We start from the raw sequence: 17159 nt of genomic DNA, 5'->3' as shown, positions 1-17159 counted from the left end.
AACATAAAGTGGTAGGGGGAAACTTGATAGCTTTTTTAGACCCACACGGTTCACGGCTGCTACCATCTTTGGCCTGCTTCATGCGAAATCCCAGATGGAATTGCGTGCTTAAACATCTTGAGCAAGTCTTTGAACTACTCATCAAAACTTACCTTGATGTGAGTAGCCTTGAAGTAACCTAGCTTACTTGTAGATCCCCCCTAGCGATACAATGGCAAAATAAATTCATCGTTCTTGTGGCTCATGAAAGACATGTTCAAAAAAATTCCTACAGCAGCACAAGGAAAAATTATTAGAATGCTGCTCGAAGAAGAAACAAAAAAAATATAGGACCAAGACCGCATGAGCCCAATAGCCACACTAGGCCTCATGGCCTAGTTCCTTTCCTCTCGGCCCAAAGGGCGCCCCAGTGTTACCCTTTCTCTCTTTCGTTCTCACATGGCCCAAACGGCCCATTCACGGAAGGAGGCCCGCGCTTCCTTCTCGTACTCTCTTTCTTTCCAGCGCACAGGCTAGAGCCCAGTGCCATAACTTGGAATGCCTAGCTCGTATGTAACACAGTTCTTTGCACGGGCAAGCAAAGAAGATTGATAGGGGAGGGGAACAAATACCCTCTGGCTTTCTCTCTTTCTTACGGGGTTTTAGTAGCACTCCAAATTTGTTTAACCTCTTGCTTGACACAGACTTAAATAAGTTTTGGTGGCAATTACATTCCTTTCCCTAGAAGAATTTAAATTCCAAATTAAAGAGGGAATCTACATCAAATTAAGACACAAACTTCATTATAACTTTGGATTCCTACACCTCATGCCCTTTCATGCGCGCAACCCAGTAGGTATGAGGGCATTTGTGGAGCAAAAAATAATCCAAAAAATCATGAAGCTGGCAGGTAGATATGAATCAAGTACCAATATCAAAGGTTGGTGGGAAGATTAAAGTACTTGGCCCATACAAGATCGGATCTTGCCCATGCTTTGAGCGTGGTCAGTCAATATATGCATGATCCCAGGAAACAACATATGCAAGCGGTTATGAGGATATTGTGCAACTTGAAAGGAAGTCCAGGAAATGGACTTTTGTTTAGAAAGAACGCGCATTTCAGAATTGAAGGATATACTGATGTTGATTGGGCAGGTTCGATAGATGACCAACGTTCAACATCTGGATATTTTACCTTTGTGGCCGGTAATCTAGTGACGTGGAGAAGTAAGAAACAAAATGTAGTAGCACGGTCTAGTGCAGATGTTGAGTATAGAAGTATGGCTCTTGGCATTTGTGAACTTTTTTTGCTTAAGTTCCTGTTACAAGATTTACGGGTTAGACATAATCATCCAATGAAGTTATTCTGTGACAACAAAGCTGCACGAGATATTGTTCATAATTCGATACAACATGATAAGACTAAGCATGTGTGAGTTGACAGATTCTTCATTCAAGAAAAGCTGGAAAGGAAAGTAATTGAAGTTCCTCCAATTGGGACCGAGGACCAAGTGGCAGACATACTCACTAAGGCCGGCTCTAGTGAGAAATTCTCAAAGTTTTTTGGACAAGTTGGGCATGTGTGACATATATGCATCAACTTGAGAGAGAGTGTTGACTTTGTGTAGATTTCCTATTATTCCGATATTCCTTTCATCTTGGGTTTCCTAGTTTAGATATTGTCTTGTAATTATCTTGTAATTATTCTTTCCTGTTTACAGTAGGATTGTATATGATTATATATATATTCCCATTGATTATGAACGGGAATTGTTATTGGCACTCCAAATTTCTCATTCTACACTCCAAACTTTCTATATGTAGAAAGAAAAATACATTTTTGAGGAGTGTAGAATGAGATTTTTGGAGTGCCAATAACACTTCTCTCTTGAAATGGTATTATAATGCCAAGTGGGATTCAATGGACCTTCGCCAAATTACACTCAAATGGTGAGACCATTTCAAGCATGACCAAATCACTGAGCAAATCAATACAGAATTCCTTGTGGTCAAGCCTCTCCATCAAAGGCTTGCTACTTTAGAAACCTCTACTTCTTCCATCTCAATCGATAAGAAATTCAAGTTAGAACTTAAAGAAATAGCCAGACAGTTAAAGCTCCAAGTATCCCAAATGGGTGAATATGATGAAGATGAAGAAATTTCCTCTTATGCATGATCCTCTAGTCAAAAGGCCAGTTCACCTCCCCAGAAGTTACATTGGGCAGATTACCAAATGCCCAAGGACCCTTATGACCTTAATGAAGAGTAAAAATTCAGTTCATTAAAGATAAATATTGGTGACTAATGTGGTAGCCAAAATCTATTGTCTTCAATCTTGATGAATTTGTATTTTTGGCTCCACAACTATTATTCATTCAGAACAAAAGTTAAACGGCAAATCAGACAAGTTGCTATTCATCTACAGTGTTGTCGTGTGAAGTATCGTTACACATATAAGATCAACAGTAAAAGTTAATTATTCAAAGTAGCCACTATTTACGCGCACTTCCACAATAAAAGCTAATTCAAACAAGCCCCTACTCCTTCAATTATTCGAATCTTAAGCTCTCGTCTATAAATATTGGTCTCCGTAGCCTTAGTCATCCAAGTTTTGAACTTCAAAGTTTTACTTTCTTAGTTTCAGATAAACTTCTCTGATTTCTACCTGTGTTCTAGAGAAACCAGCGTAAACACACACAAAAAGTGCATTATTTTCAATCATACCTATCTTTTTTCAGTTTGCATTACTTTTATGAAAATACACACACACACACACACACATACGTGAAATAGTAAAACCTTTCATCAAGGTTTCTGTAAGTCTAATTTTAGTTCTCATTTATTTACTTAGAGATAGGGAGAATATATGAAAGAGAAAGATGGGAAAAAGAGGAGGAGGATGAAGAAGTTAGAAGTGAAAGCAAATCCATGAAACAAAAACTTGAAAAGAAAAACTATTTGAAAAAATGGTTTAAAACTCTCGGTATCAATTTTTTGTTTCCCCTACCTTTCTCTGTCATTTCGCAGGCATTCCTCTCATACATGTCCCATTTAACTTTAACTAGAACACAAAAAACAAAAACTGAAATGGTTATTCAACAGTTTACATCATAAAATTGAAATTGTAATACATGACATACAAACAAAACAAGGGAATGATAATAAAACAAAGTGATCATCACCGTAATTAATACAATGCATGAGTCAATGTCAACCTTTAGGTTTAAGATAATAAGCATTTACAAATTAATCGAACACAATACTACAACCAAACTCAAGATCCATATCTAAACAGGCCAAAACTATCTTCCAAACGGCTATCACTATTGGGGGAAAGACATAGAGATCACAAGGCTTACTGTTTGGTCTTCCTCTATCCTACCCAACAAGGCCACATTAATCCCATGCTCCAATTCTCCAAGCTTTTACATCACAAAGGAGGCAAAATCACACTAGTCACAACCCTTTTCACCTACAAGACAATATTGCACAAATCATCAGGATTATCTGGTAGCTACTTTGCCGTAGAGACCATTTCAGATGGTTACGACCGAGGTGGCGTCAAAGAGGCTGAAAGTGTAGAGGCCTACTTGGAGAGCTTTAAGCAAGTTGGATCGTGAACTTTGGCCAAACTCCTTGAGAAGCTTTCAAGCTCAAGTTGCCCAGTTGACTGTATTGTTTATGATGTTTTCATTCCTTGGCCTTTAGATGTTGCCAAAAAGTTTGGAATAGTTGGAGCTGTTTTCTTTACTCAGTCTTGTGCTATTGACAATATTTACTACCATGCCCACAAAGGATTGCTCAAGCTTCCTCTTACTAAATATGATCAGTCTAAGATTTTGGTTCCAGGATTGCCACCACTTGAACCTTCGGATATGCCGTCCATGTTATATGATTTTGGGTCTTACCCTGCTGTCTATGACATAGTTGTGGGTCAGTTCTCCAATGTTTGACAAAGCTGACACTACTACAAAAAGGGGCTATAGTGTCGGAGGGTGGTGTCGCTTTAATCTAATATAGTGGCGGATTAGGCAGTTGCGACACTAACTGAACATGACGTCGGATTTACTGTCGCTTATAAGCGTTATTAAATATTTATGTCGCTTTTAAACCGACGTAAACATATATTTTAATAATTTTTAAATACTAGTGTCGCTTTTAAACCGACGTAAACATTATTGTAATAATTTTTAAATACTAGTGTCGCTTTTAAGCGACATAAAGTGTGTATATATATATATATATATATATATATATATTAAATTATATATATATTAAATTAAATTTTATATCCCTAAAAACTATAATAATTATATATATATATATATATATATATATATTAAATTAAATTTTAAAAAATTGGTGATCATTGGATTGGCTTAAATATACATACGATTCAATTTCTTAAGTGTTATACATACAAAATAAATCAATTTAAATCTACTTAATATATATATATATACACACACACCATTGAACTTGATTGGATACGAATTCTATGAAACTAATTTCGACAGTTATAAACGAAGAATCACGATTTAACGGTTATTTTAACTCCGATTTTGATGATTTTTTACAGCTACACTCCTGACCCTATATGAATACAATGAATGGATTCGATCTTCAAATTAAAATATTTACACAAGTGGATACCACAAAATCTTATGTTATACTTAATGAAAGTATAAATAAACTCTAAGTGTTAGTCAATCTATTGTTTTGATGGGATACAAATTCTCCGAAACTAATTTCAACGATCCCAACCGTCAAACTTGTTTGCATATGCTTCCAAATCACATCAACAAAAAATCACAAAAAACAAACATTCAGAGATCAAGTAACGGGACAAAGCTTTTCGACGGTTATAAACGAAAAATCACGATTTAACGGTTATTTTAACTCCGATTTTGATGATTTTTTACAGCTACATTCCTTGACCCTATATGAATAGAATGAATGAATTCGATCTTCAATTTAAAATATTTACACAAGTGGATACCACAAAATCTTATGTTATACTTAATGAAAGTATAAATAAACTCTAAGTGTTAGTCAATCTATTGTTTTGATGGGATACGAATTCTCCGAAACTAATTTCAACGATCCCAACCGTCAAACTTGTTTGCATATGCTTCGAGATCACGTCAGCAAAAAATCACAAAAAACAAACATTCAGAGATCAAGTAACGGGACAAAGCTTTTCGACGGTTATAAACGAAAAATCACGATTTAACGGTTATTTTAACTCCGATTTTGATGATTTTTTACAGCTACACTCCTTGACCCTATATGAATACAATGAATGAATTCGATCTTCAAATTAAAATATTTACGCAAGTAGATACCACAAAATCTTATGTTATACTTAATGAAAGTATAAATAAACTCTAAGTATTAGTCAATCTATTGTTTTGATGGGATACGAATTCTCCGAAACTAATTTCAACGATCCCAACCGTCAAACTTGTTTGCATATGCTTCCAGATCACATCAACAAAAAATCACAAAAAACAAACATTCAGAGATCAAGTAACGGGACAAAGCTTTTCGACGGTTATAAACGAAAAATCACGATTTAACGGTTATTTTAACTCCGATTTTGATGATTTTTTACAGCTACATTCCTTGACCCTATATGAATAGAATGAATGAATTCGATCTTCAATTTAAAATATTTACACAAGTGGATACCACAAAATCTTATGTTATACTTAATGAAAGTATAAATAAACTCTAAGTATTAGTCAATCTATTGTTTTGATGGGATACGAATTCTCCGAAACTAATTTCAACGATCCCAACCGTCAAACTTGTTTGCATATGCTTCGAGATCACATCAGCAAAAAATCACAAAAAACAAAAATTCAGAGATCAAGTAACGGGACAAAGCTTTTCGACGGTTATAAACGAAAAATCACGATTTAACGGTTATTTTAACTCCGATTTTGATGATTTTTTACAGCTACACTCCTTGACCCTATATGAATACAATGAATGAATTCGATCTTCAAATTAAAATATTTACACAAGTAGATACCACAAAATCTTATGTTATACTTAATGAAAGTATAAATAAACTCTAAGTATTAGTCAATCTATTGTTTTTATGGGATACGAATTCTCCGAAACTAATTTCAACGATCCCAACCGTCAAACTTGTTTGCATATGCTTCCAAATCACATCAACAAAAAATCACAAAAAACAAACATTCAGAGATCAAGTAACGGGACAAAGCTTTTCGACGGTTATAAACGAAAAATCACGATTTAACGGTTATTTTAACTCCGATTTTGATGATTTTTTACAGCTACATTCCTTGACCTTATATGAATAGAATGAATGAATTCGATCTTCAATTTAAAATATTTACACAAGTGGATACCACAAAATCTTATGTTATACTTAATGAAAGTATAAATAAACTCTAAGTGTTAGTCAATCTATTGTTTTGATGGGATACGAATTCTCCGAAACTAATTTCAACGATCCCAACCGTCAAACTTGTTTGCATATGCTTCGAGATCACATCAGCAAAAAATCACAAAAAACAAACATTCAGAGATCAAGTAACGGGACAAAGCTTTTCGACGGTTATAAACGAAAAATCACGATTTAACGGTTATTTTAACTCCGATTTTGATGATTTTTTACAGCTACACTCATTGACCCTTTATGAATAGAATGAATGAATTCGATCTTCAAATTAAAATATTTACACAAGTGGATACCACAAAATCTTATGTTATACTTAATGAAAGTATAAATAAACTCTAAGTATTAGTCAATCTATTGTTTTGATGGGATATGAATTCTCCGAAACTAATTTCAACGATCTCAACCGTCAAACTAATTTCACTATCAATTGATGGACAGAGTGTGGAGTGTGTGTGCTGTATAGCGCACAAATATGGCCCTCAACTTTTATTATTTTTTTGCTCTTGTGTAATACAAATTCTCAGAAGTATCCTTCCAATTAATTGAAGAGATCTTATTTTGGGACCAGGAGGTATTATACGGAATATATGTTTTCTTTTTTAGAAGAAAAAACCAGGTGGTTTGACTTGTGCAAAAATGGTGCTTTGCACACCCAAAAACCTACCCTTATATGAGTGTCGCTTATAACCGACACTAAATTATTTTTTTAAATATTTTGAAATCCAATGTCGCTTTAAATTAGTTTTTTTAAATATTTTGAAACCCAGTGTCGCTTTTAAGCGACATATTGATTTAAATTAGTTTTTCGTTTTATAACCATCGAAAAGTTCCATAGAATTTGTATCCCATCAAGTTCAATGGTGTGTGTGTGTGTGTATATATATATATATTAAGTAGATTTAAATTTATTTATTTTGTATGTATAACACTTAAAGAAATTGAATGGTATGTATATTGAAACTGATCCAACGGTCACCAATTTTTAAAATTTAATTTAATATATATATATATATAATTATTATAGTTTTTAGGGGTATAAAATTGTTACATTAATATATATAATTATTATAGTATTTTTTAGGGTTATAAAATTAATATATATAAAATTATAGTATTTGAAATATTAGGCGGGAAATTTCCCGCTTGTTTGAATGGATGGAGAGACTTAGTGTCGGTTTTAACCGACGCTAGTGTCATTAAAGCGACGCTATGTGAATTTCAAAAAGTGTGTCAGAAGTTGGCGTCGGTTAAAAGCGACGCTAGTTTCATTAAAGCGACGCTAGTTTCATTAAAGCGACGCTAGTTTCATTAAAGCGACGTAAGTTTCATTAAAGCGACGCTATGTGAATTTCAAAAAGTGTGTCAGAAGTTGGCGTCGGTTAAAAGCGACGCTAGTTTCATTAAAGCGACGCTAGTTTCATTAAAGCGACGCAAGTTTCATTAAAGCGACGCTATGTGAATTTCAAAAAGTGTCAGAAGTTTGTGTCGGTTTAAAGCGACGCTAGTTTCATTAAAGCGACGCGAGTTTCATTAAAGCGACGCTATGTGAATTTCAAAAAAAGTGTCAGACGTTTGCGTCGGTTTTAACGGACGCAAACTAAGTACCCATATTTAAACCCCTCTCTTTCCCATTTCAACCGTGCTTTCATTTCTCCCCCAATTTTAGACTTTCTTCTTCTCCTTCCCCATTTCATCTGTGCGTCCCCTTCTTCCTCCTTTTCATTTTTTCCTCAACTCCTTCCCCGTTTGCTTTGGATCACCAGTTTGAAGATCAACATTCTGAAGAACTCCAATTCGAGGAGGAAGAGCTTGAAGGTGGTTCATTTTTAAATTATTATGATTATTAATTTTAGTTTCTATTTTGTATTCTAAATAGTTTTATGCTTAAATTGAAAATTTATTTTTGTTTCTTGGTTTTTAATTGTTTTTTTTGTATTTATGCATGTTGGATCTGAAGAGCAAGGACACTGGAAATCGCAAATCCATAATTTTTTAAAGGTATAAAACCTGAGTTTAATCTATAGAGATTAGAGCCTTAATGTTGAAGTAGTAAAGTATTGGAGCACTGATCTGATGGCAAGCATGGCAGCATGGAGTTGCTAGTATTATATATGGCACTATGGAGCTACAAAATATGTGGTCTTCGACAAAGGCAAGCACAGGAAAGCATGGAGGATGAATTTTTGTAAATTATATAGAATGTTAGATGTAAAACATTTGTATATTATGGCACTATTTTTCTTTTGAGTTATTTTTATTATTGTTTGTTTTGGCCTAAAATTGAAATTTATTATTTCGATTATATAATTTTTTTGAGTTATAATTATTTGAGAACGAATACAGAAACAGATTTCGACTTTTTTTTAAATTATTATTATCAAAGGTGGTGTCGCTTTAAATCGTCACTAGTTTGCATATTTTATTTATTTAATTGTTCTCTAACGTCGCTTTAAACCGTCACTAGTTTGCATATTTTATTTAGTTAATTGTTGACTAGCGTCGCTTTAAACCGACGTTAACATCAGCGTCGCTTTAAACCGACGCTGCGTAGTGGCGGATTAAGCGAACAAAGCGACGCTGAAGCCCTTTAGTGACGGTAGCAATGGCGTCGCTATTCCAATCCGACATTGCAGTGTTTTATGTCGGATTTTTGCCAAATTTCCGACAGAAATCGGGGTTTCTTGTCGGTTTTTGGTCCGCCGGTGATAGCCTATATTGTAGTAGTGTGATTGAGTTTTATGCAACTCATTTTATGAGTTGGAAGAACATGTAAGTACATTTGGAAGATGTTTTAATCATTAATTAGTTTCATTCCTTAAGTAATGATATTGTTTTAGTGCCAATTTAAGCTTTGATTTAAGTTTGAGTAGTTTTATTTAGACCCAAAAATTGTTTTTCTACACCCATTAACAAAAATTATTCTTCATAATTCCCATTTTATCCTTATGCAAAATAATCTAACTTTCTACACTTATTTTCAACCTAACAGCTCAAACCCATCCCTCACCAAACATAGTGCCACCACCTCAGCCACCACCAAGTGCCTCCCTCTCAATTTTATCTTCGCCGCCCCTCCCCTAATAAAAGTTACGTCGGACCTGATCCCCACACTTACACATCCTATTATGTCTTTAACTTCTTCGACAGCAAGTCGTTCACGGCGTTCGCCAACAACGACGCTTAGTTCCACCTCGTTATTGGCACGCTCCATCACCGCCAAGGTTTGGTCTAAAGTGGCAGTTCCAGCCCCCATTGTCGTGGCCAAAAACATTAGGGCAAGATCTGATCCTATCAATCTATAGGATACAAATTTGAGAAACAAGAGAGAAGGAAGAGGAAGAAGTGAATGAGGAAGAGAAACGATGGCGATGATAGCATATTTGACGACATCTAGCGGAGTGTCGCCCAAACAGTGTTGTTCGGGTTTTTTTTTTTCTTTTTTCTTTCAGTTTTTGTAAAGGTAAAATTGAGAGTTTAGGTGCAAAAATATTAAAGTTGGGTGTGAAAAGAGAATAGTTAGGTTCAAATAAAATTTCCCTTTAAGTTTCAAAACTGATGATATGATTTTAGTATGTAGTGTTAGAAAGTAAATAATTCGATCTTTAAGCGGGGTTAGTCTAGTTGTGAAAGTGGGTAGGGTGATCGATGGAAGTAGGTTAGGTTCAGAATTCGAAACTCTCTATTGTAATGGAAGAAAAGAAATTACATAATTCTTTTATCATATTAGGAGATCACATTACATGACAAGTAAAACTTACATCGGTTTATTTCCTCAGTGAATAATTGATACATGAGTGCATATTGCAATTCATTGGGGCATGTGGTTTATATAAGAAATAAGACAAAAAAATTGTGATCGTTCATTAATTTTTTGAATAATTATTTTGCTTTTTGTTAGGTGGTGGATTGGATGGCCAAGTTTTTACCATTGATAACCATTGGACCAACCATACCATCTTACTACTTGGACAAGCGACTTGAAAACGACAGAGAATATGGTGTCAACCTCTTCAAGCCCAACATACGTGGCATTCGGCAGTGCAGCACAACTCGAAGCTGAGCAAATGAAGGAATTGGCTTGGGGTTTAAGGAGTAGCAAATGCAAATTCTTGTGGGTTGTTAGGGAATCAGAAGCAACCAAGCTCCCAAAAGGATTTGTAGAGGAGACATCTGAGAAGGGTTTCGTGGTTTCATGGTAACCACAACTGGAGATTTTGGCTCACAAATATGTTGGATGCTTCATTACGCATTGCAGTTAGAACTCGACGTTGGAGGCTTTGAGTTTAGGGGTTTTGATGGTGGCACTACCGCAATGGACTGATCAAAGCACAAATGCCAAGTACATTATGGATGTGTGGGAAGTGGGTTTAAGGTCGTGGCTGATGAGAAAGGGGTGGTGAGGCAGGATGTGGTAGAGCATTGTATAATCGAAAGAATCGAGGGAAAGAGAGGGGAAGAAATAAAGAGGAAAGCGCTCGAGTGGAAAGAATTGGCTAGAAAGGTAGTGGATGAAGTTGGAAGTTCTAGGAAAAACATTGATGAGTTTACTAAAAATGTGGTTCAACAAAAGGCAATTAGGGTTTTAGGTGAGATGTAAGTAACACCAGGTTTTCTAATAAAGCTTAATTTCGTTCATGTTATGCACTTCTCGCAAGTTTTTATTCATCAATTAAAGCTGCATTTTATATAAGAAACTTTAATGAAAAACTCCCGGTGTTGTTCACTTTAACGAAAAACCACATTTTTACACTAAAAAGTCAATCCTAGTACTATTCACTTTACCTTCTTTTTTTTTTGTCTTTATCGCTAGAACTCAAAGTTTTTAAGCCATTTTCATTAGTTTTTCTTTTTATATATCTAAGTTAGCAAGGTTAATTAAATGGGTGATGTAGCGGTGTAGAGTATTTTTTATGGCCGGAGTTCAAATTTCTATCCCTAATATTTTTGAGTCAAATGGTAGATATTGTAGTTTTTTTTTATTTTTTTTAAAGAAATGTATTTGTCTATTTTTTGCAAGAATAATATATATATATATATATATATATATATATATATATTCTTTATACAATGATACACATACACTAAAAGATGGAGAAATAATTTTTTTGCGACGTAATCACTTCCAAGTTATAAACTATTCAAATTTTTGGAAACAAAATTAGTAATAGACATGCCAACAAGGGTTGACTCAGCTAGTAAGGTCATTGCCTTGTGTGTTAACCCACAAAGTTCGAATTTCCCAATAATTCTAGTTAGTGCATGATTTGTAAACTCCTACATAAATTCATACTGTGACCGTCGGCTTACATACCATGCATAAATCCTTCAGGCTCAAGAGTTTATTCAATTGGGATTTTGAGAGATTTTAATTCTTTTAATGAATTTATGGGTATTCAATCAGGAATTTAAGTGATTCTCTAAAATTCAATATATATTCAATCAGGATTTTAAGATAGTTTATTAAAATCCTTAGAAATCTAGGTGTATTCGATTAGAATTTTAAAGAAGTTTATAACATTCCAGGTGTATTCAATTAGAATTTGATTTTAAAGAATTTGAAGAGGTTGAGGAATTAGAGGGAATTGGAGAGATTTTGTAGTATATTTTAAGCATCCACAAATCTCACATCTCCCCAAGAGATTTTGAGTGAATTAAATCAAAATTTTACATAGAATCTCTAAAAATCAATTAGACTCTATATAAATCCATGAATTTATAAATTCATTAAAATCTCTCAAATTCCCAATTAAATATAATCCCCTTAAATATGTCTTGATGCTGGTAATTTTAATCAATGTCCCCAAACTTGGTAATAATAAAAAGTTCGAAATTGACACCACCAGAAGGTGTCCGTCAAATAATACCTCAAAAGGTGTCACTCGATGGAAGGGCAGGAAAATGAATTGGGCGAGCGAATTGTGAAAAGCTAATGAAAAACATAAAGTAAAAAGGTGGACGACATGAAATACATACCATCACTTTGAAAGCAGGCAAATTCGCCACTGGATTTGTACATCCATTAGTTACTGTCTAATTCTCAGTAATTCCAATGGAGGCCTCAAATCCGGCCTCCCGTTCGGACTTCTACGCATATCAGCTGCAAGCAAGCTTCAGAAAGCGAGACTTATTTGCCGGAAAATCAATCCATGCCCAGGTCATCAAATCCGGCCTTCACCTCTGCAGTGTGTTTTTGATGAACAACCTCATGACCGTGTACCTCAAAACCGGCTCTGCTTCCGATGCCCACCGCGTGTTCGACGAAATGCCCCTAAGGAATACGCTCTCATGGAACACTATTCTCTCCGCTTATGCAAAGCAGGGAAGGTTTGACGAAGCACTGAGCGTTTTCAATGCAATGCCGCAACGGGACTCCGTTTCCTGGACCGCAATGATCGTGGGTTACAATCAGATGGGTCGTTATGGGAGTGCCATTCAGATGTTTGTGCAGATGATTGCGGACGGAGTTCCGGTGACCCAGTTCACCCTTACTAACATTCTTTCCGCATGTGGTGCTGTTAAGGCTTTGGAGATTGGTAGAAAGGTTCATTCGTTTGTTGTTAAACTTGCGGTTGGCGGTTATGTTTCTGTTGCCAACTGTCTTTTAAACATGTATGCAAAATCTGGTGATCCCAGGACCGCGAAGATTGTTTTCGACAGGATGAGGTTGAAAAACACATCGAGCTGGAATGCTATGATTTCTTTGCATATGCAATGCGGTTGTGCTGACCTTGCTCTTGCTCAGTTTAAGCAAATGAAGGAGCGCGACATTGTTTCTTGGAATTCGTTGATTGCAGGATACAATCAGCATGGCCTTGACATGGAAGCACTGACTACCTTCTCATGTATGCTTCAGGATTCTGTTCTACAGCCCGACAAGTTCACCTTAGCAAGCATTCTGTCAGCTTGTGCTAACCTTGAGAAGTTGGAACTTGGGAAGCAAATCCATGCCCATATTGTAAGAGCTGAGCTGGGCACATATGATGCGGTGAAAAATGCTTTGATCACAATGTATGCTAAATCTGGTGGGTTGGCAATCGCTCAAAAGATTTTAGAGCAATGCGCGACTTCCGATCTCAATGTTATAGCTTTTACCGCCCTATTGCATGGGTACATAAAGCTTGGGGATATAATGCCAGCCAGGCAGATATTTGACTCGTTGAGAGACCGTGATGTGGTTGCATGGACAGCAATGATTGTTGGTTATGTACAGAACGGGTTGAATAATGATGCTTTGGAGCTCTTCATGTCAATGATAAAACAAGGCCCCAAGCCGAACAGCTACACCTTAGCAGCTATGTTAAGTGTCAGTTCGAGCTTGGCTTCTTTAGACTATGGAAAACAAATTCATGCAAGTGCCATGAGGTCGGGGGAAGTGCATTCAGTTTCTGTAAGCAATGCTCTAATTTCAATGTATTCCAAAGCTGGAAGCATCGGTGGTGCAAGGAAAGTATTCAATTTGATTTACTTCAATAGAGATACGGTTTCTTGGACTTCCATGCTCATAGCCCTGGCTCAACATGGTCACGGGGAAGATGCCATTGAACTGTTTGAGAAGATGCTGTCACATGGTATTAAGCCTGACCATATAACTTATGTCGGCGTGCTCTCTGCCTGTATACATGTGGGATTGGTAGAACAGGGCAGGAGCTACTATAATTTAATGACGAACGTCCATAAAATCGAACCCACCCATAGCCATTATGCATGCATGATTGATCTGCTTGGGCGCGCTGGATTGCTTCAAGAAGCATTCAATTTTATACAAAGTTTGCCAGTTGAACCAGATGTTATAGCTTGGGGTTCACTTTTATCTTGTTGTAAGGTTCATAAAAATGTAGATCTAGCAAAGGTTGCAGCTGAAAGATTGCTGCTTATTGATCCAGACAACAGTGGGGCCTACTCAGCCCTTGCTAATCTGTATTCAGCTTGTGGAAGATGGGAAGAAGCTGCACAAGTTAGAAGGTCCATGAAGAATAAGGGAGTGAAGAAAGAACAAGGATTTAGTTGGATTCAGATTCAAAACAAAGTTCATGTGTTTGGGGTTGATGATGGAGTTCACACGCAGAAAGAGGCAATCTACAAGATGATGGAAAAGATATGGAAAGAGATTAAAAATATGGGTTTTGTTCCCGACACTGACTCAGTATTGCATGATGTTGGTGAAGAAGTGAAGGAGAAGATGCTTAAACATCACAGTGAGAAACTTGCCATTGCATTTGGGCTAATAAATACTCCAGAGAACACGACGTTGAGGATCATGAAGAACCTTAGAGTTTGTAATGATTGTCATTCTGCCATCAAATTTATTTCCAAGCTCGTGGGCAGAGAAATCATTTTGAGAGACGCTACTCGTTTTCACCATTTTAAGAACGGGCAGTGTTCTTGTCGGGACTATTGGTAGACACAACAGTGAGGACTTAAAGATAGTTTGATGCTCAAGTGGACAGAAAATGATTCTAGTATTTCTCATAGAAAGATGGTTAACTATTTGGCAAAGAGATTGGTAGCTCCATACTGCTATTAGTGCCACTTGGATTGAGTTTAACCTTTGAAACACTGTTCATTCAGGTATAATCTGCTGATAAGATTCTTGAACTCTTAAACTTGGGAATAGCTGTCGGAAAACTGAAAGGACATAGGCTAATGGAACATCTTCTCGGTAAGTTGAATTCATTTGTGTGCTGCAGATGGAAAGTAGGCTGTACATAGAAACCACAATCCTTAAGAGTTCATTTCTATAAACCTTCTATTAGAGATTCTATTCTACCTTAAATACCAAAGGCCGTATAGCTTTTCTAGATTTAGGTGCATGTTCAACAGCTTCCATGAATATCTTTCAGTGGTCAGGTGTTTGGTTATACTTGCCATTGATTTGTTTCCCATTAACCAGACCACATGCAGTGCTGGAAATAAAAGTAAAAAGAAAAGAAAGGAACAAGTACCGGAATCAAGAAATGCTAATGCAAGGCAAACTTGCACTTCTGGATCTTGCTAGCAGTGAACAAGCATTGGAAACAAACAGCGGAGGCCAAAAATTATGGGATGGAGCAAATATTAACCATGCACTTCTTGCCTTAGCGAACTGCATAAATGCTCTGGGCGAACAGCAAAAGAATGGTCTTGCTTATGTTCCTCATCATATTAGGTATGTGATTGTAATTGTTATCCTGAAGTCCTCCCTGGTGCTGTGCCTTCCTGCTACTGTACTTAATGTGATTAGTTTTGCAGCAAATTGACATGAATACTCGAAGATGGTTTGAGTTGCAATTCTCAAACGATCATGGTTGCTATCCCCTGTGGACAGTTAGCATCATCACACTGTGAATACTTTGAAGCATGCTGATCGGGCAAAGGAAATAAAGACGCACATCCAGGTAAGCGCCAAATATGCATCTCGACCTATTCAATTGGTTCATCAAACTGTTACTCATTCTACGATCGCTGCTCAATTTGTTAATCTGTTATGATCTCCTTTGCAGTTAGCTATTAAGAAGTTTTAAAATTGACATTGTGGTTATCTTTCCACTTATGTTGCATAGGAGCATTGTGGTTGGAACTCGACATGGTAAGCTTTTAGTTTGGGGGTTCCGATGGTGGCGTTGCCGCAATGGACTGATCAATGCACAAACGCCAAGTACGTTATGGATGTGGAGAAAATTGGGATTAAGACTGGCTGATGAGAAAGGACAAGGGCCATTCACCACTTGCATTAGAGCTGCAATTTTAACATCCATTTAGCAAGGTGAATAAAACGGGTGGGTGAAGCAGCGATGTTGATTGTTTTTCATGGCCAGAGTTCGAATCCTTCTCCATATGCATGCGATGCGACATCTCTTTAGTTACCTTTCATAGGTACTAAAGAATAAAGATAACTGTAATGAGACCTCACTAAAGAAAATTATCCAGAGTTCTTGTATTGGAAAACCCTGAACCTTAAATCCAAAATTGTTTTGATATTTGATTCTGAGTCTGGCTATAATAGAACCCAGCACTCAGTCGTACGAATTTTATTAAAATCCCATTGTAAAACTTCTGGATAATACTTGTGTTCTCGGAAATCAGCTCATTCTCCCACTTTAAGAATGTATCATCACCGTAAAAGTTTCATAATCAGAACCATTTAATTTCTTAATCTTAATTTGAAGATTATTCCAACAAAAACTCATTCAAACCGGAGTTCGTTTAGTCATGTAAATGTATCAAATACATAGATGGTTCAACATGAATGTGTAACTTGGCACCTACACTGTTGATTTATTTGATACATTTGAATGTAAACAAACTCCGATCCAAATTATTTTTTGTAGGGATGATCTACAAATGAATCTTAAGAAATTGAATAGTTTCGATTAGGAAGTTTTTTCAGTGAAGATATGTTATTTGCACGTGGGCAATGAGTTCATTCCCAAAGAAAAAATGCAAGTATTACTCTTAGATTTTTATGTGCAAATTTTAACCATTAAATTTTTAACTCCTCAATGATATGTATCATGGAAGAAAAATTAATTTTTCTCATTGATTTTAAAATTTAGTTCCTAAAGAAAATAAAAGGCGACCTCCTACTTGTTCCTTTCTCTCTCTCACGCACCTATCCTCTCGGCAAGAGCCATCTCTCTCCTTTCAAAAAACCCTAGCATGTTACCTCCATAGCCGGCCTCTGGCTATGGCTGGGGGCGGTGGCAGCTTCTTCCTTCTCGTCCTAGCCCTTTTTCCCTTCCTATCTCCCCCTTCTCCCCCATCTCAA

At 36.3% G+C, this 17159-nt stretch overlaps 1 protein-coding gene and 1 pseudogene across 3 annotated transcripts; both read left to right on the top strand.

Annotated features, from left to right (window-relative positions):
• Positions 1 to 1031: 1031 nt before the first annotated feature.
• Positions 1032 to 11204, top strand: LOC125472276 (annotated as a pseudogene).
• A 1048-nt stretch (positions 11205 to 12252) lies between these two features.
• LOC125472263 (pentatricopeptide repeat-containing protein At2g22070-like) lies at positions 12253 to 16553 on the top strand. Of its 3 annotated transcripts, XM_048573469.1 has the most exons (4): positions 12253 to 15074; positions 15306 to 15560; positions 15644 to 15789; positions 15955 to 16553. In XM_048573469.1, the coding sequence occupies exon 1, from the start codon at positions 12465 to 12467 to the stop codon at positions 14814 to 14816; it is 2352 nt and encodes a 783-aa protein (XP_048429426.1). In that variant the 5' UTR covers positions 12253 to 12464; the 3' UTR covers positions 14817 to 15074; positions 15306 to 15560; positions 15644 to 15789; positions 15955 to 16553. The 3 variants fall into 3 exon arrangements, with proteins under 3 accessions (XP_048429426.1, XP_048429424.1, XP_048429425.1); XM_048573467.1 differs by having other exon boundaries at positions 12253 to 15560; XM_048573468.1 differs by having other exon boundaries at positions 12253 to 15560; positions 15895 to 16553.
• Positions 16554 to 17159: the final 606 nt, after the last annotated feature.

Source organism: the organism of the source record quoted next, unplaced genomic scaffold, assembly GCF_019419815.1.
Source record: "Pyrus x bretschneideri cultivar Hongxiangsu unplaced genomic scaffold, Pyrus_bretschneideri_v1 Contig69, whole genome shotgun sequence".
Lineage (NCBI taxonomy): Eukaryota > Viridiplantae > Streptophyta > Magnoliopsida > Rosales > Rosaceae > Pyrus > Pyrus x bretschneideri.
Note: the sequence above shows the minus strand (reverse complement) of the source record. Positions and strands in the feature narration are given on the sequence as shown.